This window comes from Alosa sapidissima, chromosome 12 (assembly GCF_018492685.1).
Source record: "Alosa sapidissima isolate fAloSap1 chromosome 12, fAloSap1.pri, whole genome shotgun sequence".
Classification (NCBI taxonomy): domain Eukaryota; kingdom Metazoa; phylum Chordata; class Actinopteri; order Clupeiformes; family Clupeidae; genus Alosa; species Alosa sapidissima.
In genome coordinates, this window is record NC_055968.1 from 27,496,772 (window position 1) to 27,519,145 (window position 22,374).

The following is a 22,374-nucleotide window of genomic DNA, read 5'->3' on the forward strand; positions in this document are numbered from 1 at the left end:
ATTCACCAGTCCACACATATCTACCACTGAATACATAGCCCAAAATCTGTTTCTTTTAGAATATGTGTGCCATCACCTGACTAACAGAAAGACACACCTCAGAATATAACCTAACTAGACTGTGCCAACATGAACTATGAAAATGTGCTTGCTCAAATATAGAAGGCTAGGTGGTCACTAATATCACCAACCATGGAGAACAGAGCACTAGTGCTTATTCGATATTCTAAATTCTATCACTGCCAGCTATCATCAGCCAACTGTCATTGGTAGTCAGGGATGGATTACTGCACAGTCCTACCGGGCCCAAGGAGTCAGGGAGCCCAAGCCATTGCATGGAATCATTGCCTCAACATCAACACATCAACACATAGGCTATGAATCTGATTGAACTAAAGTATTGGCCATCCCCAAAATGCACCAGAATACAGGAAATCACATCAAATAAATGTAAAAAAATGTCCCCCACAACAATTAGTGGTGGGCCCTTAATAGATCTGGGCCCAGGGGCCTGAAAGTTCATAATCCGTCCATGCTGGTATCTCTCTTTCTCTTTCTTACACACACACACACACACACACACACACACACACACACACACACACCTGTCTGTTTGTCTATCTGATCCTTTACCCTTTCTTTTCTTCACACTTACATAGGTGACGGAAGGCCTTCAGCTGGTACTATGTAAAAGTCTATTAAATTTGATTCAACAGAGATCTCTGCACTTTGTGCTCTTAATGGGTGTAGACAAGAACTGACAGAGCAGGCTAGGCCTACACTCAAGCACACTAATAGGCATGAATTGATAGTATTGATATTGAAGTATTATTTTTATAATTGGACAATTTTGAGAATTTTAGGCCAATTTCTTGTTAAAGAGATCAATCATCAGCCTAAAATGTTTCATAATGTTGTATTGTTTATGTGGCCCACTTTTGCACACTACCTTGTAGAATACCTTTGCTTTTTGTGAGGTTTATGGACAAAACACCAAATTTGACCTTTTCTGAATTTGACCTTTGATTTGGGTCCTTCAAAACCTTAAAAAAATGGAGACATGTTTTTTTTTTTACTCTTAAGAACCCCTACAACAAAGATATAATACTCTCCAAAAATTAACATGCGAATCCCACAAGCCCCCATATTAGACACATAGCCCCCCCTACTAATAGCTCTGAAGTCAGGAAAAATATTTTGGTTTTCTGCCATCTATGTTTCAAGTCTTTTATAATATATGTGTGTATTAATTGCCCTAAATGTAAACAGGTCTATTTTAAACTGGCAGAATGTACAATAGATGATATTATGTTACATTAGATTAAATGTAGCAAAGATTAAACCTTGCAGAAGGAGCCTTAATAGCTAGTTCAATGCACATGACCTTGCATGTTCACTCTCGCGAGGTTGCAGAGACGCGAGCCTATTAAATGCCTTTGTGGTTGATGAATAGAGGAGGAGACCCGCTGCTTTATTAATACGGAGAGTGTGTGAGAGCGCAAAAAGTTATCTAACTTTTTAAAATCATCTTTACTGGGACTTAGGTTGTTTTCTTGAGACCTTTTTAATTACACAACTAACACTAGGGCTACTAAGTACTCTATCTCTAGACTTGAAGTTGCTGCTGTTCACAAATCAAAGCTGCTGATTGCATGAATGACCATAACACCGCAGACCTTCACTTGTGGCAGCGCATCATATGCGAACGCGCCCGTATCCCAGTCATCCATGCGTGCGCGCCCTAGTTTCAAGTGACCCCCCAACCCCACCTCCTTCCTACAATGAAAACTGAGATAGCAGGGGGGAGGGAAAAGACCATGAAAGGAGAGAGTTGGATGATGGCTACTTTTCGGGCCATTCTCTGCTAAATTCCTTTGGCCTGTCTCACTCCTAGGCTGCCCAAAGGATAGTACAAGAGAGGGTAAAAGTAGAGAGGCAACTTTGCGCCCAGCAAGCGATTTTTCTGAATCTTGCGGTCTCCACACATACTGAACGAGTCTGGTAGACCAAAGTTAGCTCGTCAACGTTAGCATTGGTAGCTACCAGCTAGCAGGAAGAAAAACCGGGAGAGGAAGAGGAGACAGGCACAGTTATCTATCAAGTCGTATTATGTTGCCTTTAGGACGGAGTTTAAGCTTTGGGTGACACTGAAGTAGTGGAGGTGCTTCTTCAACGAAAGGAATTAATGCAACAAGCACGGATAACCGAGATGTCGGGGCGGGAGGACACTCATTGCGGTGCCAGCTCGTATGTGTCCCGAGGCTGGCCACATTCGGTGCTTTGGAGACTCGGAGGTTTCTTTTTCCTTCTTCTGCTAGAAGGGGCCCTGTGCCTTGCGAGTCCGAGCGGCCCGCCGGGCACTAACAATAACAGTAATCGTCCATATGTCAATATATTCCTGAGCACAGAGGAGGTGAAGAAACTATTAGGTGAGTAGATGTAAAATTCAGCTTCTTGCATTGTTTTGACTGAGTATGGCGTCTGGCAGCACCTCACACACTCCAGAGACCTACTGATACAGACGGTTTAAGTTCACGTCAGAATTGTGGCTAAAATCAAACTATCTTAGTTTGTAAGGTCGTTAACAATAGCAAAGTTAAAGGACCCTTTCGTATCAAGCAGTGGGGTCGAGCAGAAGTGCTACTCAAATTCTCTCACCAAGTTTACATTTCGACGTCAATGTAGCCAGCAAGCTAATTTTTTCACTTTGCCTTAATCCACAGTTCGTTTGTTGGTCCAACAAGTGGTTGAGCAAAATGTAGGCTGGGGCCGAGCAACTTGTGTATTACAACTGTGTTGCTGTTTGTAGCACATTGCATAGGCTACAGCTAACGTAGGCCTAAATTAAATTCTTTACGAACAAGAGCGAAAGTCCACACTGACACTGGGTCTGTGGATTATCATCCATATGGTTTGCGCGTCACTTTAAGTAAAACGCTTTAGTTAACCCTTTGTCACGTAACGTTATCGCTAGTCATTCATCTTAAACAATGTAACTCATCTTTACGTCACAGCCGTAATTGTACCATAGTAAGTAAGGTTTTTGTTTACCACCGCTGTGTTTTTCATCCTAATTGCAAACCACTGTGAAATTAAAGTCACCGCGTGACTAGTCACACAGACATTCGAAATGAGCGCGTTCAATGTACTTTCCGCAACAAAGTAACTTTTCTCCAGTAATACTTATCCACTGGGCAGCGATATGCTGTGTTTGGACTTGTCAGAATGGTGAAATTCGCTGTCTTCAAAACAAGGCTATGGTAGAACCTAAGTTGATATCTTATTTAGTTATTGGAGCTCCAAACACCGAAATGCAATGTGTTTGTTTACACGTTTGTGGCGCTTAAACAGAGCACACAGCTCTCTCAAACGTGTGAAGGTTTTTGCTGTCTTGGATTCGTTTGAAAGGAGAGGGTTGTTTATTTATTTTAAGGGAATTACTCCATAAGATTCAATTTTTCTGTAATTCAATCAAGTCTCTGTGGACCAGATGCACATTTTGGCCTTATTAAACTAAGGGAAAATGGAGTAGGATGGCGCAACATGGCCTTTTCTTAACATGTAGCTGTAATGGGAAGCATATGCATAAGGGACAGGGACTACTTTGTGTTTTGGGCAGAAAACGATGCTGCCTGTGCCAGCACACACAATGCACGTGTATTTTGGGTAAAACATAGAATAGAATGATTAAGCTTTTTATGTATGATCTACACAGAAACGTCCAAAATGAAATGATCTGTATGCCTGTGAGACATGTGTGTCTTTGAATGTATCTGTGAGTATGGAATGTTTTGATTGCAAGTGTAATTTCTAGCCTTTTCCTTGGGAGCAACTGTGACTCTCTGATTTCACTGTAAATTAATGATTGTTAATTCGTGGGTGTGCCATTACTCTCCAAGTAGAAACCCATCATTACTGTTGCAAGGCTAACACTTAAGAGTAATGAAAGGTTTGAAGACCCTCTTTTCTCCTCGAGTGTGAATGAGGGGACCAGATTTTAAGACCACTTCTACATTAGTGAGTGGTACCATCAGTGCAATAATGATGTGGGGAATGCAGTGTAATTGTGAAAAGAGAAAATACATCAAAGATGTTATACTGCAGCTTTCACAGATTGTTTATAAGGACTTACCAAGTGACTGCAATGCATATAGGCATCTTGTGTGTTTACAGTGATCTTTACCCATGATGGAATATATTAGATCAGTCGTCCCATTTTGTAAAAACCGCCGACAAATTTCATGCAAAAGCCTGAAGAATAGCAGGTTGATCTCCTAGATAGCATGCACAATCAGTTTTATAGTTCATCCTGACACCCCTGATGGATGTGTGTGGCAATGGAACCCGCTTTCTTTACACTTGTTATTGTCAGTGTAATGTTTTAGTATACAAAGATAATATTTCATGCAAATAACCCAAAAAGTTGATATTGCATTTAACTTTCAGCTGATTGTTAATTCTGAGTGTTTTTTTTATAATGTAAGGGTGAGTGCTTTGAAATAATTCTGCATTGATAGGGTGTTTGATTAAGGTGGAACCTAAGTTCTCTGTCGCATGTAAACAGTTGTATTTTGACACTGTGTACTCTTTGCTGTTGTCAGGTCAGTCATGTGAAACATGACATTTTCTTTTTTTAGCAAACTCAATCTCAAACTTTTTGGTAGGCCAAACCTATTTTGTGACACTTTGCTATTTGTTCACAATTTGCTCTGCAGTGTTTAGTCCTCTATGTAGCCGTAGGTTTCCCTTTCAAATTCTTAATGGAAATTCTTCCTTTGCTGGAATGAATGGAGTGCGTGTGTGTGTGTTTGTCTGTGTGTGTCTGTGTGTGCCTGTATGTGTCTGTGCGTGTGTGTGAGAGCGAGAGAGAGAGAGAGAGAGAGAGGCAGGCAGTGACACACAGTCGTAAAGACATAGTTGTAGCCATAGGGTACTAGAAATAGCTGAACTGCAAATTTTGAATGTTTCTAGAGTTACATTTACCACAGGAAGCTTTGTTACATGAACAATGGAAGCTGTCGGTCCTGGAGAGGTCCTGTCGTTACTTCTGAAAGATGACTCGGGGCCTCTGTGATGGATAGGCAGATAGACCTGAGGGAGAAAGGGAGAATGTCTCAATTGGATGCATGACCGTTGTGTAGCTAATAATGCCTCTATGCCCCCTGAGAATCAGGTGGCATGCCACCAGTGTCGACTGAGGATTGGATTACGCTCTGTCCGTGTGTCTGTCCGTGTGCTTTTAAAGGTACTCACTCTAGCATGACTTGCCACAATGCTTCACTTGGTCCTTTCAAGTATTTGTCGTTTAGAGGGGGCTAACTTAAGTTAGTCCTAAGTTTTGGGGCAATTTCGGGAGACCGTCCAGGTGTTCAGTAACTTTGGACACTGTCCTGACGCATACACCATAAAAGGTGCTATACTGTGTGCCTGTAAGAAAGCAAACTATATATAAACAAGGAGTGTTCTCCAGAATTGTTGGTAGTGTCCTCAAAAACCATGAATGTCAGTCAAGAGCCTCTTGTGTACTCACCATCTCTCTCTCACTCTCACCCCCCCCCCCCATCTTTCTCTCCCTGTCTTCATCACTTGGAGTCATTTCCTCTGGCCCTCTCTGGGGTCTCTCCCCAGCACTGTAATTCCTTTCACAGATCTTAATCTGTCAAGGTTTCACTACAGAGCTTTCTCTCATAGTGCAGCAAAACTGAGAACTCAAATACATCTCTTCTCTTCTCTATTCTCTATTCTCTCCTTTTCTCTTATCTTCTATCTTCTGCTATTTCTTTTTTCCCTTTCTTTTGATGACACTACTACTCCATTTCTCTTAGTCAGTACACTCTCGTCTTTGTGTCTGACTGTTAGGGGTTGGAATCACAGGGTAGCTCACGATACGGTAGAGTTGGGACAATATATCAAGTGTTGTAGTATCGCAATATCTTTTTGGCACAATATATCGTATCGCTGTGTCACCAAGTATCACAATAATAATATTATTATTTAAGTTTAATTTTGGTACATTTATCTGTTTTGAAATCAGCAATATGGCCTACGACTGTGTGTTTCTTGTCATATTGTAAATTGCAAAGTAAGTATGAGTCAATTTTAGTGTTTGTCAGTATGAAAAGTTTACCACGCCAAAATGACTGCAATATTCTGTAAAGTAATACGTAAAGTCTCAATATTTTATTGTGGTCCAAATATCTTGATGATATCATCGTCACCTCTGTAGCAGTTCTAACCCTTACAATATGGTACTGACAGAATAACACACATGAGTTTGTCTCTGTGAAATTTATCCTCATTCATTTGATAAGCACCATCACGAGAAGTTGTGGAGTAGGGTCTAGTAAGTCAAATTGGTGTTGGAATCAGGTGTGAGCGCCTGCATGTTTTTTGTAAAAATGTCAGCATTTGGCACCAGTGCATCACAAGCATCTGCCAAATATGATATTTCGATATCGGTCCCACCGCAATCCACTTTACTCCATTTCACTCTCTTTCCCCCTCTGTCCATCTGTTTTTTTCTTTTGTAAAGACCTTTGTAAGGATAACCCTGATTGCACAGATTTCTTTCATAAACATAGGCCAAATGAACAGTGAAGTGCAATGTAATATTTATGTTTGTATCACAGTTATCCATCTCTGATTCAAAGTGCCATAACTGGCTTTGACATAATGTAAACCCAGCAGAGATCCTTGGATTTGTGTGGAGTCCAAGTTGAAGACCTATGTTTGCCTGTGTTGACAGTGGTTGCTAAAACGGCCAGTGAAATGTATTCCACTTGTAATTAGTTTGGCTTCTACTTGTGGTTTCAAATTTGAACACTGATTGGAGTAGATGAATGAGGAACATGATGGACACAAAATCAAGACTTTCATAAAGCTAAAGAGCAACATTTGTGTGCAGAGCAATGTTTGTGGTGTAGTGTAACCACATCATGTAAGCACTTACAAAAAGGAAATAAATTGGAGGGGGGGGCCCTACTGGTGCAAGCGTCTGCAGTGTCTGTACCAGATTTGGGTCCGAGTGCGCCCAGGGACCTGGGTTTGAGTCTGACCCGCAGTCATTTCCTAGTCACACCACATCTCTCTTTCTCTTTCTCTCTCTCTCTCTCCCCCCACTTGCTTCCTGTCACTCTTCACTGTCCTGTCTGAATAAAGGCAAAAAAGCCCCAAATATACTTAAAAAGAAAAGAAAAGAATAGCAGATTAGCATGTTGGCTAAGTCCACTCTAACAGTATAACAAAAGCTTCATAGCTCTCTCATTTTCATATTTTAACTGTTACTCTCTACCAGATACAACCCATGTAAAGTGGACGCAAAGTGGAATGTAAATCCTACCAACTACGTCTCCGGCCTGCTTGTTTGCCTTACTGGCTGGCCTTGCCGTGTGAGCTCAGCGGCGAGACACAAGAGGTTGTCGTCCATTCACACAATTGTGAATACGAAGGTCGATTTATGGCACTGGCGGGCCGCTCACTAAGCATTTTTCTTTGGCAACAGGCAACTGAGGCCAGGCCTCCTGTATGGGTGACGGGCATTTCGCAGGGCTTCAGGGTTCTGAGCTTTGTATTAATATAGAAGTATATATACTCTTTTGATCCCGTGAGGGAAATTTGGTCTCTGCATTTATCCCATTCCCTGAATTAGTGAAACACACACAGCACACAGTGAACACTCAGTGAGGTGAAGCACACACTAACCCGGAGCTGTGAGCTGCCTGCTACAGCGGCGCTCGGGGAGCAGTGAGGGGGTTAGGTGCCTTGCTCAAGGGCACTTCAGCCGTGGATGTGGACATGGGCGAGCCATGCTCAACCACTTCCCCTGCCCACATTTTTCCTACTGGATCGGGGATCGAACCAGCAACCCTTCGGTTACAAGCAGGCCGCAGCTGCCCCCTTTGCGTGCCTCTGAACAGATATCTGATGATGTGACTCACCAGAAAAGAAAAAAGAAAGAAATACAGGACGGGGTTCAACAGTGTTCACTGCGGGACATGGTCATAAGGAAGGAAATTATAGCTGCCATGCATAGAGGGGTCAGCATTTCATTGCTCTTCAAAACATGCTGTACACCATTCCCAGAGGGGAAAAAATGTTTGGCCATGTGGTTTCTTGAGGATGGTTTTATTGAATGCACAGATCATAGAATAAAAAGTCACTTTCCCTTTGCTTTCTAACTTTGTACCATGATTTTCACTTTGTTTGGCATCCGTTAGTAAGGATTTACGCATGGCTCAGACGTGGGGACAAGACTATAATTGACATAGACATAGCCTCTGTTTTCTCAGAGTTTTGGAAGGCAGCAGACACTGCCTCCTACACAATTGTAAATGTCTAAACATCTATGTTCTATTCTAAAATCTTGTTCTACATGGCTTTTAAAATGACTGCTGCTAGAAAATATGGGGTGTATGAAAGCAGACAATCCAACAGCACAGAGACATGAGATGGAAGATCAGTTGACCAATTTCTCCACCCACAGTGTCGCCATTCTACTTTTGAGCCTACTCTTATCAACATGCCGGCTAGTCTGATAACACAGTTCCCCTTAAGTACCTGTCTACTCAAACTGCTCTGTTTGGTTATTTGGCATCCTTCCTCCTTTTGCTCTTGTTCCTATGGCAGTACCTTATTTTAAGTTTTTCTTTCGCCTTGTTCTCCAAGGTTTTTTTTCTGCTATAAGGCCAGGTTTGGACAATCTCCCCCCCCCCCCCCCCCCCCCCCCATTTCTCTTGATTGCCTGGTATGCAGCGTTGAAAGCCCTTTGACTGACGTACCTCCAGCAAGGCAGCAATGAGAGTGGTCGTAGCTGTATTTTGGATGGATGGAGTGGGAAGGTTGGAGTTTGTGCTGGGATAATTTCCCCCTCTTGCCAAAGATTTGAGGATGCAGCTGAGAAAGACGCAGGCCCTTTGCGGACTTGCTGTTGTGCTGCTTTTAGCAGGGACTTGCTGCTGGAGACTGCATAGGATTCCCGAACACAGAAGGGAAATTGGAGTCCAGCGCCAGGGACTGAATTCTTGGATTTAGGTTGGAAGTTTTTTTTTTGTGTGTGTGCGTTGACTAGACTCCCTCTTGCTCTGGTGTCGACGTTTGCCTTCGTGAGACTACTGTGGCTTTCATCAAGATAAAAATACAATGTCTTGCCACCTTTTTCACATCCTGCTTCACACCAATTGACTGAAATGCTTCTGTGGTCACAATATTGTGTTTAGTTGAAACATGAGATTATGTTTTTTCTTTTATGGTTTGTTATAATGTTATGCTGGGGTCATGTTTGTCAGCTGCACCTCACATAAATCACAAAAACATTGAGGCAGGTAACGCTCATTAAACTTTAGGAGAGCTGACTGTGCTGTTGACTTCCCTATATCATAAGTCAAACATGTTCCATTTTTTTTATTATTGTTTATATATTATCTGATGTACTTAGTTATTGTATATAATGTATTGTATTTTTTACCTGGGTCATTGTTTTTCTGATTTATGTGAGGTGCAGATTCAGCTACATGCAATGTTTTTGACCCCAGAAACATTTCAGTCTGTTGACTCTACTGACAAAATCTGAAACATTTTGTAGGCTACATTGAAGAACCTAAGCTTGCGTAGTTTGTGTTGACATGTTGTAGACCGTGTTAGAGAAATCTGGTGATTTTTGCGGCGATGCAGCCAGGCAGCTACAGCACTGCACTCACGTTCGAGCCCCCATGTTCATGCCCCCAGTAGCGCTGTAGCTGCCTGGCTGTTTTAGCTGCTGACTGCAGCAACCCGAGCTAAGTAAAACTGATTGTTTTCGGGAGTTTTTTTCGTACCGACAGACCTCGAGAAACGGAGATCTATGAAAAATCCCCGGATTTCTCTTTTAACCTTTCAAACCAATCTGTCCAGGTGGCCTCTAATTTATCTGCATGTTTTCAACGCCATCGCCGTCACCTCATCTTTAAGAATGGAAATGGTGTGGGAACGGTCCTACAACTTCCTACAGCAAATGTGGGGTCACAGGGTTGATGGCTTGCTAGTTCAGTTCTGATTTGGTTTGCCTCTATCCTTTTCATCATATTCTTCTTTTAGTCCTTTCAGTCTTCATTTTCTCTCTTGTATTTTTCTTTTTTCCCTCCTGTTTTTTATATCCCATTGTCATTTTGCCTCCATCCTTTGTCTGTCCTGTTTCATCTGCTCTGTCTGTTTGATGTTCTCCAGTCCTGTGTTCTATCTAAATGTGGGTGTAATTTTTAGCTCAGTGTTTCTGTGATGTGGAACCTCTCTCTCTCTCTCTCTCTCTCTCTCTCTCTCTCTCTCTCTCTCTCTCTCTCTCTCTCTCTCTCTCTCTCTCTCTCTCTCTCTCTCTCTCTCTCTCTCCCACTGCCCTCTCTTACTGCCCTCTCTTACTGCTCTCAACACTGACCTTCAGCTGAGCAGAGTCCCATCTTTTCATCTTTGCACCGGGCACTCTCAGTTCCAGTCGGCCATTTGGAGGACTAGTGTATTTTAGGGAGGTGAGGCTCTGCCTGCCAAGCAATCTCTTATCAGCTGTTACCATGGCAGCGGGAGGTGATCTTAATCAGGTTGTGTTTTGAGATGGGCTTGTTTTTCTTCCCTACTCTCCTGGTGTCTTGCACCAGGGTGATCCTGACACTTTTGTGGCCCAGTGAAGAGGGAGGAGGAGGGGAAATGGGGGGGGGGGGGGGGGGGGGTGGGGTGACAGTAATTGTTTTTTTTTTAGCAAGAGGTGAAGGGGTGTGTGTGTGTGTGTGTGAAGGAAAGAGAAACCAATAAAAGAGACCGGCTTTGTTCAGCTCTTGGGCTCTGCTGTTAGCGGACTTGTGTACTTAAAGTTTCATGCACACTGAATGATTTTCTAAGCACTCTTATGCTTTATACCGCCTCTGAATTATTGAAATGAAAGGTTCAAACATGTTTGGAAACCGAGCAGGAGTTTTGCAGGTGTTCTCAACAACTGCTGTGGGTAAATGGATACTGCCCAGGAGACCAAGCTGAACACAAAAAAATCCTGCCAAAGTAAACCCATGATACTTGATTCAACAAGTGAATCCAGTTTTGGAAATGTCTATTGTGGTTTGACATTTCGTCTGGTTGTATGCTGCACATGAGTGCTGACCACAAACTGTGTTTTTTTTTTGGGGGGGGTGGGCGGGGCGGGGGGGGCTGAGGAGATGACTCAAATACCCCCTTCTCCTCCGTTCCATTCAGCTTGTCATATAGACAATAAAAACAAAAACAATGCTTGAATGTTCTATTTGGGCCCCAATCTACTTCCTCTGCATTAAGATAACATATGGAATGTTAAAAAGGAAGTCTTGTGGGGCCAACTATGATGCTGATAATGGAACCAGAGAGGGTTAAAGCGGAGCGAGAGGCGCAAACGTTCGACAATTTCCGCGTTCGATTATTGCAAGGGGGAGGGGGGGGAAAATCCCTTTATGCAGACCAGAGTAAACCCTCGCTGCACTAATGTCAATGGAGACTTGTGGAATTTTACCAATAAATTGGTCATTATGTCTTTCTGGATTTGTTGAGTTTTTTTTTGGAAAATTTTGTCATAATCTGTAAGTGTTTGGGATCATTTCAAGCCTAAAAGTGTAATTTTTTAGTGTCCGGATTTGTAATAAAATAACTTAATATCAGACCCATGCTGCTGCCAGTTACTGTCCGGTTGTTAGCATGCTAGCTAGCCTCTTAGCTAAGGTAACATTTTAAACGGAGAAGTGTAATTTCTTTGAAATGACAACTAGCTGAATAACATTACTGACATTAGTTGGATAGTTGGATAGTTTATACTCAAGTGAATTTGCAACAGTATATTAAGTTTAAGCGAAGCCCTTCAACTACTAGTCACTTGTTAGCGCATAGCTGTATTGCCATAGCTACTCCCATCCACTTGTATAGCATTTTAAGCTAGCGTTAGGTAGCTAGCTAGCTCAGTTCACATGACTAATTAAATTATTCATATCATGTCCTAAAGAATGATTCATTGGTATCATACATGATTATAGACAATAATACTGTGAACACAATTATGTTTATCTGTTCTTATTGCTTATTAAGAGAGAAAGTTTATTTAGTGACGTAAGGTGACACTCCCACTTATGCAGACCGGAACTGTCCCGTTTTGCTCCCATAGTAACGAATTACGTTGCTCTATCTTGCTAGTAATCAAGGATCTTTGATGGAACTCTCTTGAAAGGGTCCATACCCTTTTGGGGGAGGATGGCAGCTGCACTAATAGACCTGCATGTGGTTGTAATTAATCGAAGGGTCTGGCCGCCTCTTCCAGAAGGTCAGACTGGATTCATTATCAATCTGTCACAGCTCTGCCCACAACAGACCTGAAAGCCAGCCTCCTCAAAACAATCAACTTTCCACCGAGTCCGAGACCTAGGACCCTTAGGCGAGGTTAAACGATCCTTCAGAAAGCTGTCAGACTTCATGCTAGTTGGGATTTGTGGGAGGGTGGGGGGGGGTTGAAACAGGCCTGCAGGAAACTAATGTTCATTAATGAGATGTAAGGAATGAGCAATGATCACCGAGGCCTTGTACACAGAAAGAAATGATTGTTGCCGCCCTGGGATTGATCAAAGAGAGAGCGCTGGAGCCTGTCAGTGTTGATACGTGAGTTGACTTGATGTGGGAGTGCCAGTGGACTTTTGACCATCGAGTAATGCAAATGTATGCAATTCCAGTGCATTTACATTTAATTTATTCAGATTCGCTTTGACAACCATTAAAGGCAACCAGCGGTGCCTCCATCAAGAGAAAGGCCTTTGTTGCATATCATGTCAGCGTTTGGCAGTATCCCTTAAAAGTATTTGATAAAGTTCATCTTTGGGATTTCAAAGTGTCTATTTGCCAAGCTTCAATCTCCGTCAGTTTTGTCTGGGCCTCCGGTCTTAGCGTGCCCTGATGGATCAGCATGAGATGGGTTCAAGGCTACACCCTATCCTTTAAGGCACACTCTGCCTCAGTCTGGGCAAGTGGTCCAAGGGATTGAAAGTGCATTTGATACCTCAGGTTACCTGGCTCTGTGCAAGGGACTGAAAAGCTGTGGGCCAACATCAGTGCCTATGTATAAGCCATTTTCTTTGAACAGGGATTGTCGATGGTTGAGAGTCTGCCCTTGGGTTGCATGCTTTTATGATTCCTCCCCTATTGGAGAAAATGCTTTATTGTTGACTTTGTAGATTGCCTGAATGAGCACAACACTGACAGGAATGTTCTCTGGTCTCACAAAGGATTTTAGCATGGAAGGGTCTTATCCTTTGTGTTTATAATCATTGTCTGTACTCCAAACCTCAGACCATATAGACCCCTGCTGAAATACAGGTTGCGCTTCAGCGTGGACAAAAATGGAAATGGGGAAATGTGAATGTTTTTTACATCATGCCTTCGCCAAAATCCTTTCTGCATCATTGGCGCTTACTGCTCTCCGAAGCAGAACCCTCTCTCACTGGCTGGAATGTCTCCTACGTGGACCTGTCAGGGGTTCGTGTATTTCTGCGTGTCTGTCTGGGAGGAAGGCCCAGTCATTCATTTTTTCCAGGAACTATTACAAATTCTCATCAAGGTCCCAAATAAATTCCAGCACCTGTGTGGCGGCTCTTTGTCATTGACCCACATCATTTTTGTCCTTAGTATCTGTCATTCACACAGAGCACCTTACCTTACCTTATGCACAGAGAATCACAGGCTCAGTCCCTGCCTCAGTCATTGCAAGCGCATCTTGTTTGATTAATCACCCACTATGTGGATACTGTTTTTTTAGAATTGTGTTATTTAGTATAATTTGTATTTTAGTATATTTAGTATTTAGTATATATTTATCTTCTACTGTCCTTATTGCTTAGTTGTGTTGCCCTATTGATGAAAGCCTTTGTCTTGCTAAACCACAGCAAGTTTTGTGTCTGATTGAGTCCCTCCAGTATCCCTGGTTCAGGAATTGAACAATGGATTCTGCAGAAATCCCCGCAAAGGCTTTGTCTGTTGTATCATTCTCGTCCACTTTGGTGGGTTGATCTGGAACAAACCACCTGATGACAGTCTGTACAGTAATTGAGGGGGGAAGAGAATGCCATGAACATTCAGGCTTTTGAGAAATAGGGCTTGGCTCTCCTCAGTCATCATCTGTCTGAGTTGTTGGTAAGATGTGTCAAGGGATTAGGTTGGGAAAGAAATAGACCAGTGTTTGATTTGGTGTTGTCATTTTTCTGGCAGAAACTTTCATCAAGCTAAAAGTTGTAACAAAATCATTGCTTGATGCACACTGCATTTTTTGAATTTGATCAATTGCTAGAACTTGACAAACATTTCTCTCTCTCTCTCTCTCTCTCTCTCTCTCTCTCTCTCTCTCTGATGGATCTTCCATTACTCTCTCTCACTCCCTCTCTCTTTCTCTTTCTCTTTCTCTTTCTCTCACTCCCTCTCCCTCTCTCTCTTTCTCTTTCTCTTTCTCTTTCTCTCACTCCCTCTCCCTCTCCCTCTCTCTCTCTCTCTTTCTCTTTCTCTCTCTCACTCCCTCTCTGTTTCCCTGATGATATTTGCAAACCCAGAGCCAGAGAAATACCGTCCACCGGATGAGGTGGTGAAGGGGTGGTCTGCAGTGTGTGTGGTGGGGTCAACTGATTATTTTTGCACATGTCACAGCCTGGTGACCAAGCCCATAAACCTCTCACTCAAGTTGTGCACCGTTTGCACTCAAGCGACCTTCCCCCTCATGGTGGCCGTCACTGCCACTGACAGATGCGAACGGGGTTCCTGTCTCCCTGCTCCCGAAGCAGTTTTGAGGGCACACCTCTCTCATAGTCTTCTCCAAAAGAGAGTACTTGGTGTAGTTATCTGGGTGACTTGAGTTTGTGCCCCAGAACAGCCAAGGTTCTTGGAGTGGCTGGCCCCCTGAGAGAGTTCTCTACATGCCCTCAGTAGTGTAAGCAAACAAGCGCTTTGGCATCCCTAACTGATGTCATGGCATCTCAGATTCCTTCCACTCTGCACAGAGGGCCACTTCACAAATAAGGCTACACCTGAAAATGTCAAGGACATAAAAACAAGAAAAGGACATTTTATGTTACAAATTTCCCCTTCCTGCTATGTTAATTCTATGGTCGAGTTTGTGTTTATATATGTGTGTGTGTGTGTGTATGTGTGTCTGTCTGTCTGTTAGCTCATTCCATAATGCCCGGCCTGTTGGTGCTTGCTGTTCCATGGAAGATCCATCAGTTGTGAGGGGGGCACAGAAGGCACTGTAGAGATTCTGAGCTATTTGCTCCTGACAAATTTGTCATGGTGGAAAGTAAGCACTGAGAGCACGTCACGGCCCATCTCCTGCTCACCATGGTAACACAAATACTCCTGCATTTGAGTGGCAGGAAACCTAGAAACTTGCTTCCCTCACCAAGTTCTTCAAGAGGACCCTGTTTTTAGCCATGCCCCGTGCAAAAGAGTTCTTCAAGTTTTTCCATCATTACCATAAGACCGAGTTGGCACTTACAAGTTGAGCTCCCATATCTCCGCAAAACCTCTTTGTAACCCTGCCTGTTGTTAAACTCGGCAGTAAAACTAATCAAATTAAACAAATCAAGTAGAATCTGAATTTAAGTGTTGCAAAAGCCACAGGCACTTGAGCTGCTGCTTCCACACAGCATGACATCTGGCGCAACACAGATGCTGTTGCATTGACCGCCATTATGCTGCTACTAGCCTGAGGCTAAGACACCGAGAGGGACAAGGAGAGGAGAGTGAAATGGAAAAGAAGAAGAGAAAGAAAGAAGCTGAAAGGCTAGTAGAATGTTTTGCCATGAAAGGGGACCGTGAATAGCACAGGGGTGATTGTCAGTAGCATTCACTTTTTTTTCCCCCTCACTTTGGCTCTCACTAAGGTCCTTGGCATTGAAAGTTGGCACCCCCCCACCACCACCTCTACCCATTTCTTTCCCTCTCCTCGCCTTCTCTCCAGGGGCTTTTGTCCATTGCCATGCAACACTTAATGGACCCCCCCCCCCCCCCCCCCTCCGCCATCACTGCTCCTTCCCTTTTCAACAGCTCACATACTCTTCAAAACCACATTCTCTATTCATACTCTCTAAAACCTGCAGATCCTCAGATTTTTCCTTTTTACTCATTCAGTTTTGTCCTGAGATCTAGAGAAACAGATGCTCGTCTCTTGAATCTCATTTTGCCTGTGTGGTGGAAGATCAGGAACATATTTTCCTTGCCAGCACTTAAAGGCAGATATTTTTCTGTGTTAGAGGAGGTTTTCTCGATGAAAGTCGTCCTGTTAAACCAGACACACACCGCATATTGGTAAGATCCGGGGGAACCCTGGAAACATCAATATTTGTCTGAGGGGGGGCTTCGCTGAGAAGTTACAGTCAATGTTATTGCTCCTCTATTATTTTTTGAGTGCCCCTCACTTCATGACCCATGGCATGCTCAAATATCTACACAACAAACAATCACTTCTTCTTTCCATATTTTGGGATCCCAGTGTAAATTAAGGAAATGATGTGTGTACAAATATAACATGAGTCATGTTTGCTCTGAGGCGATTGACCCTGGTCAGGACAAGCCCTGCCCATCGGCCATCGGCAGGGAAAACACATAGAGGAGAAGGGCCAGCAGTGTGTAGCACTGGCTTGTCCTGTTTTCCCATCAAGGGGAAGGCCCTCTCCTGTTCTGAGCCCGGACTGGCTGCCACCTCCGTGTTTGGAGAGTAAACCTGGACGTGTTTCTGTTTGAGGACTCTTCCAAGGAGCACCTTTCAGCAGAGGTGAACCTCCGCTTTGTCCCACGAGCCCTGATCCGCAGATATTTTGTTTTCCCCAGCCATCACCCTCCCCACACCCACAGGATGTAGGCCTAATCTGCACACTGAAGAGGACTTTTCTTCAGACTCTCTCTCTCTTTCTTTCTTTCTTTCTTTCTTTCTCTCTCTTAGTTTCTGCTATATAAATTAAAGAGTGCATTTTTAACCGGGAGGCATTTCATTTCATTTCATTCTTTCTCCCCCTCCTCTCTTTCCTTCCCCTTTCTGTCCCCTTGACCCTCTGGCAGTTGTGTTTGTGAGCATTAAGTATAGCACAGCCAAACAACCAAACAAAAGGATCTGGTTTTAGTAGCAGACCTGTCGCTTGGGTTGAGTTGTGAGTGTCTGCCAAAATGTGTGTGTTTCTGGTCGGGAACTGTCAGAGATGGAACCAGCCCACTCTTCCTGTCATGTGAAAAAGATGGTGACAGTCCTGTCCTGTCTTTTCTTTTCCTTGGACTCTTGTAGCCTCTCTTTCTCCTTGGTTTTTGTCATCCAACTTTTGGTATCTGACTTGATTGGGCTCACCTTCTGCATGCCCTCTCACTGCCAATATCATCAACCCCTCAAGCTGTATGAGTGACTAATAGCCTGCTTTGCCAGTTGACTTGTGTCAAGTCTCTGGCCCGGTGGTGAACTAGCTTCTCTAGTGTTCTTCCGTTGGTTTTGGAGGGTGCTGGCTCTGGCCCCCACTCTGCTGCCACTCTTCTCCCCCCCACGCCCACACCTGTTTGGCATTACGGCTGATTGCCCCTCTCTCTGCTGACCATCTGTGGCCTATAGTGGGGGGGGGGGGTCTGCCACACCACGCCAGTGCAGAATTCTCCAGATAGGTGGAATTTATTTTCTCCTCCCCCTCCAGTATGCTGATAATACCAAGCTCTCCATCCTATTCTCATTGTCCCATTCTCTCTCTCTCTCTCTCTCTCTCTCTCTCTCTCTCTCTCTCTCTCTCTCTCTCTCTCTCTCTCTCTCTCTCTCTCTCTCTCTCTCTCTCGTCGCTCGCTCACTCACTCACTCACTCACTCACCCACCCACCCACCCAAATGCACTCCTCCCTGAAGCAAGGCTAGTTGGTGCCGCAACTCCTCCGGGTGTGAGAGGGGTTGAGAAAAGCGGCCAGATTAAATTTGACCCGTCTCTTCCATTGTGCTTCCCCAACCGAGTGTGAACAGAAAATTCTTCGGCTTGTTGAGCTTGGGGGGACTCTGGGAACTCGCTGAGAGCGTGAAAACGCTGTGAGCAGAAACTCTGTGCTGTCGTTTGGTTTTGAGCCCACTTCGAGTAATTTTTTTTTTTCCTCGCTGTCTCTGACAAAACAGCTGAATTTTTTTTCTTTTTTAATTTGCGAAACAACTGCAGCCCAGTTGAATGACAGAAGCAAGCTACTGAGTGTTCCACGGATGCCATTTCTCTGCTTGTCAAAGCATGTTTTGGATAGCAAATCCACTCTAGGACTGTTGCCATCTCCTTTATCTCACTCCAAATGATAAGGCAACCAACTTTGAGAGAGAGCGATAGATTTCAACAATTTGAACTAAGTGACATAGCAAAATTAACTGATACTGTTAGGAGAAGGAGACGGGGCATATCTTGCTGCCCAATATTTATCAACATGCCATAACCTGAGGGACAATGGGTGATCTATACAGACAAACACACACATGCACACACTCACTTAAGCACACACACATGCACACACTCACTCAAGAGTGTGCGCACACACAAAAACTCACATGCACACACTCACTCAAGAGCACACACACACACACACACACACACACACACACATATATATATACACACACAATCACACACACACACTATATTCTTTTGTTCTGCTCTGTGTCTGGAGTATGTTTTCTTTCTTTCTTTCTTTCTTTCTTTCTTTCTTTCTTTCCCCCCCCCTCTGTTTCCAACTCTGAAGTAAAATGAAAAGGATCAGGCCATCTTGTGAGCCCATATCCTGAGAGCAATTCATCCAGAATGTCCTTATGAGTAAAGCTTTGTGGAAGAAAGGAGGAGCAGAGCATAATAAGGGTGGTGGTGGTGGGGAATGTGAGATCAATGTATGAATCTGTGTCATGTCTGTACACATTCAAGCATTTGCATCGTGTCTCTTATCTCCCCATCAATCAGCCCAGAAAGTAGAGACTTCGATCACCCTGAAGTAGCACAGATCCCAGGTGTGTTAATGCAAGCCTGCACTGCACAACTATGCCGTATGTTTAGTTTTCCAAGGAATTTGACGGAGGATGAAAAGACCCGATGATGGCTCGGAAGCAGCGTGGAAGAGATGAGTAAAGACTCAAAAATGGAAACGTAGAACATGAAAGGATGAGCAATGGAAAGAGTAACAGACAAAGAGAAACAGCGAAGGAGAAGAAACTGTGCCTTCCGTCCCTGTCCAACCCATGTGTGGTGTTTTGGTCCTGCTCGCTCAGGGGACGGAGCTGAGCTGCAGCACAGGGGGCTCTTTGTCTCCCCCAGAATGGTCTGTCCCACCTGGGCCTCACCACCTTTTGTTCTGCCCCTCCGAAAGAGAACCGCAATGCGATCCTCCTCCACGAAGGCACACGCGCACATAGACTCAGGAAGCCCAGTGCACTTTGTTTGGCTTGTGGGGCCTGTGGTGTGTTTGGAGGTATTAAAAAAAAAAAAAAAAGAGAGAGAGAGAGATTTATCACCCCAGATGGTGGGCTGCTGCTCGGTCACCGATAGAACTCATAGGAGAGGAATGCTCGTGTTTATGGGTTTGTCATCGAGTCTGACCCCCTGTGGTAGCCGGTGGAAGTGCATCAGGGTAGCTGAGCGGCAGAGCTAAGCAAGGAGAAAGAAAGGAGGTCTTGAAGAGCTTGTCAAATAATATGGCAGGTTGTTGTCAAATAATGATGCAGGTTGTTGTCAAATAATGATGCAGGTTGCATCTTTTTTTCTTTTTGAATGTGATGGTCATCAGATCGTTTATGTCACCAAGTGCCCATAAACTGTAGGGTCTTCAGAAGTTTCTTTGATTCCTCTGTGGCTCCAGATCTGTGTTTTTGTGAATGGCTTTTGTCTTTGATGGGGTTGTAAAAGGCAGAGGAAAATCTCCCCTCTTGTTTGTTTGTGTGTGTTTGTGTGTTTGTTTGTGTGTCTTTTTTTAGTCATCTGTCTAGCTGCGCAGAGGCCTAATTTTTGTTTAGTGGCTGAACCCTTTATTTTCCCCAAGAAAACAAACTCTCTCTGGCTAGCCATTCTCTGCCTTGATATCTGTGCACTCAAGCTTGTAAGCCATTTTTACATTCCAGCATGGAAGCAGGTTTAGTGTTGCAGTGCTACAAGAGGAATGAGTCAGACACAGACACACATACAAAATCCCCTTAGCACAGGTCTTGCTCTTACTGCCAGGCTATTCCATTAGTGCAGCGGTTCCCAAACTTTTTTTCCCCGCAACTGGTCTATGAGCTGATGACCGTCTGAAGAAGGCCTAATTAGGCCTTTTGGACAGTGTCCCTGTTTTTAGCCAGTTTTCCATGTTTACGCAGCCTTCTACCTAGCCTATACTTCAACGAAACTAACGCGCCAGATATTCTGGCTGCCCGCAGGAAATCACGTGTATTGTGTGTAGCTTATTTTGAATGAATACATAGCCTATTATAGAGTTTACAAATGATTTCCTTTAAATTCACGGTTCCATTATCATTATAACCCGATTTGAAATGATGTATTATTTATGAATTAATTTGATTATTAATTAATTAATTAATTAATTAATTAATTAATAATTTTAACTCCTTTCCGCCACTGCCCTTTTCATCTCACGTACCCCCTAGTGGCAGCTCGCAGCTCTCTCTCTCTCTCTCTCTCTCTCTCTCCCTCCCTCCCTCCCTCCCTCTGACTTTCCTTCCCTTCCTCTCCATCTCCCTCCCTCAGTTCTCAGACTGATGTCACACCAAACAGAACAATGCAATCAGACTCGACTCCTAGCATCTCACCGCCGCTCACTCCTGGCCACAGGCTAGCAGAGCTGCCTGCCCCCCAATCTCTGCATGGTGATAACACATGGCTTCTTTCCTCTGGGCCAGTTACTGATTATGAGCTGATAACTGTCTACAGATCTGCCCACTGTCTCTGTATGGAGGGGGTCACCATCAGGCCCTTTCCCTCTCTGCTCCTTGTCTGGGCAGTACCCTCCCATGTCAAATGGAAAAGTCCCATGTCTGGTCTCACAGGTCCTGCGCTGCCAACTACTTACTGTATATGACAACTGCGGCCGTAGGCTAAGTTGTGCGTGAGTTTCACACATGTAGTCAGGATCCCTACCCTTGTGTAATGTGTAAGGCTGGTCAGGTCATATATAGGTGTTCGCTAGCCCTTGAGCGGGATGGCTCTTTCCTGACAAAAAAATTGGTTGGTGGCAACGGTGAGACATTTAAGAATGATACAACTTCTTAAGTACATGTTGATGCACCTAAACAGTCACAACTCAATGAATGCATTTAAGTTAATACTTTGAATTCCTCAAGGTCTCTGTATTACCAGCATTGGCCCATGTCCAATAGCTGATCTCTCGCGATACTGTCAGGTAGTTAAACTCCCCCCTTGGGCCATCCGCACCCCTACTGAGAAAGCCAATTTGGAGGACAAGATGGATTGAACTCAAACCCCAGGCCATTTAATGCAGTTGTTCGTGAGCAGTCAAGAGACTGAAAAGAATGGAAAAAGCCCAACAAGCTGTTTTTTGATCTCTCCCCTTTCCCCAGCGCTCTATCCCTCGCCAACAGCGGAAGTTAATTCGGGCATGAAAGGGGTTTTTGAACCAGTGAGAGAGGAAGAACAGTGAGACGCCTCTGGGCTATGTTGCTGTCGATGCCCATACACACACACACACATTTTGCGGAAGATCTGGTGCTAAGGCAGCAGGAAACCACAAGCAAGAGATTTTTTTTGGCATTATTTTGGGTTGGTGGTGGACCACAGGTCTTCGGAATCCCACTGGTTGCTAGTTGAGCATGAAGAAACCCCGGCACCGTCTGAATCACACAAACAAACTCCAAGAAGCAAAGGACTTCCTCTGATACACTTGAGGAAATATTAGACACACACAAGCACAAACAAAAACACAAGTGACATACTGCCAAGCGATTCGAACAGCGCTAGAGACTCCCTATCTTTCCATCAACCCCCACTTTTCCCAAAGTTGCCATAGCCTGGAGCCCAGGGGTATTTGGTGAACCATGAAGGCCAAGGGTCAGTTGCCTTCTGACCTACTCCTCTCCTCTTCTGTGTCTACTTCACCCACTCCTAGCTCAAAAGGAGGGGCCTGTGTGTGTGTCTGTGTCTTTGTGTGTGTGTGTGTGTGTGTGTGTATTGGGGCGGGGGTCAGGCTCATGGTTCCCACACGGCCCTGTTTCCAATACGTTGCGGTCTGGTCATTGAAGCCTGAGAAGGATTAAAGCTGAACGAACGAATGAGTCCTCCAACAACAAAACATAAAAACTCCCTCTCCTCCTTCCTTTCCTTTTCTCTGTTTTCCCTTCTCCCTGCAACCACCCATCCATCTCTCTCTCTCTCTC

General features: G+C 44.1%; 1 protein-coding gene across 2 annotated transcripts in view; it reads left to right on the plus strand.

The window, feature by feature from the left end:
* Positions 1 to 1,732: 1,732 nt before the first annotated feature.
* Positions 1,733 to 22,374, plus strand: part of ryk (receptor like tyrosine kinase) — a 54,018-nt gene continuing 33,376 nt past the window's right edge. Inside the window, exon 1 of one of the 2 annotated variants that reach the window (XM_042057183.1) lies at positions 1,733 to 2,429. In XM_042057183.1, coding sequence (XP_041913117.1) covers positions 2,186 to 2,429 — 244 coding nt within the window. In that variant the 5' untranslated portion in view covers positions 1,733 to 2,185. The remainder of the gene's footprint in view (positions 2,430 to 22,374) is intronic. The other variant, XM_042057184.1, reaches the window with a different exon arrangement.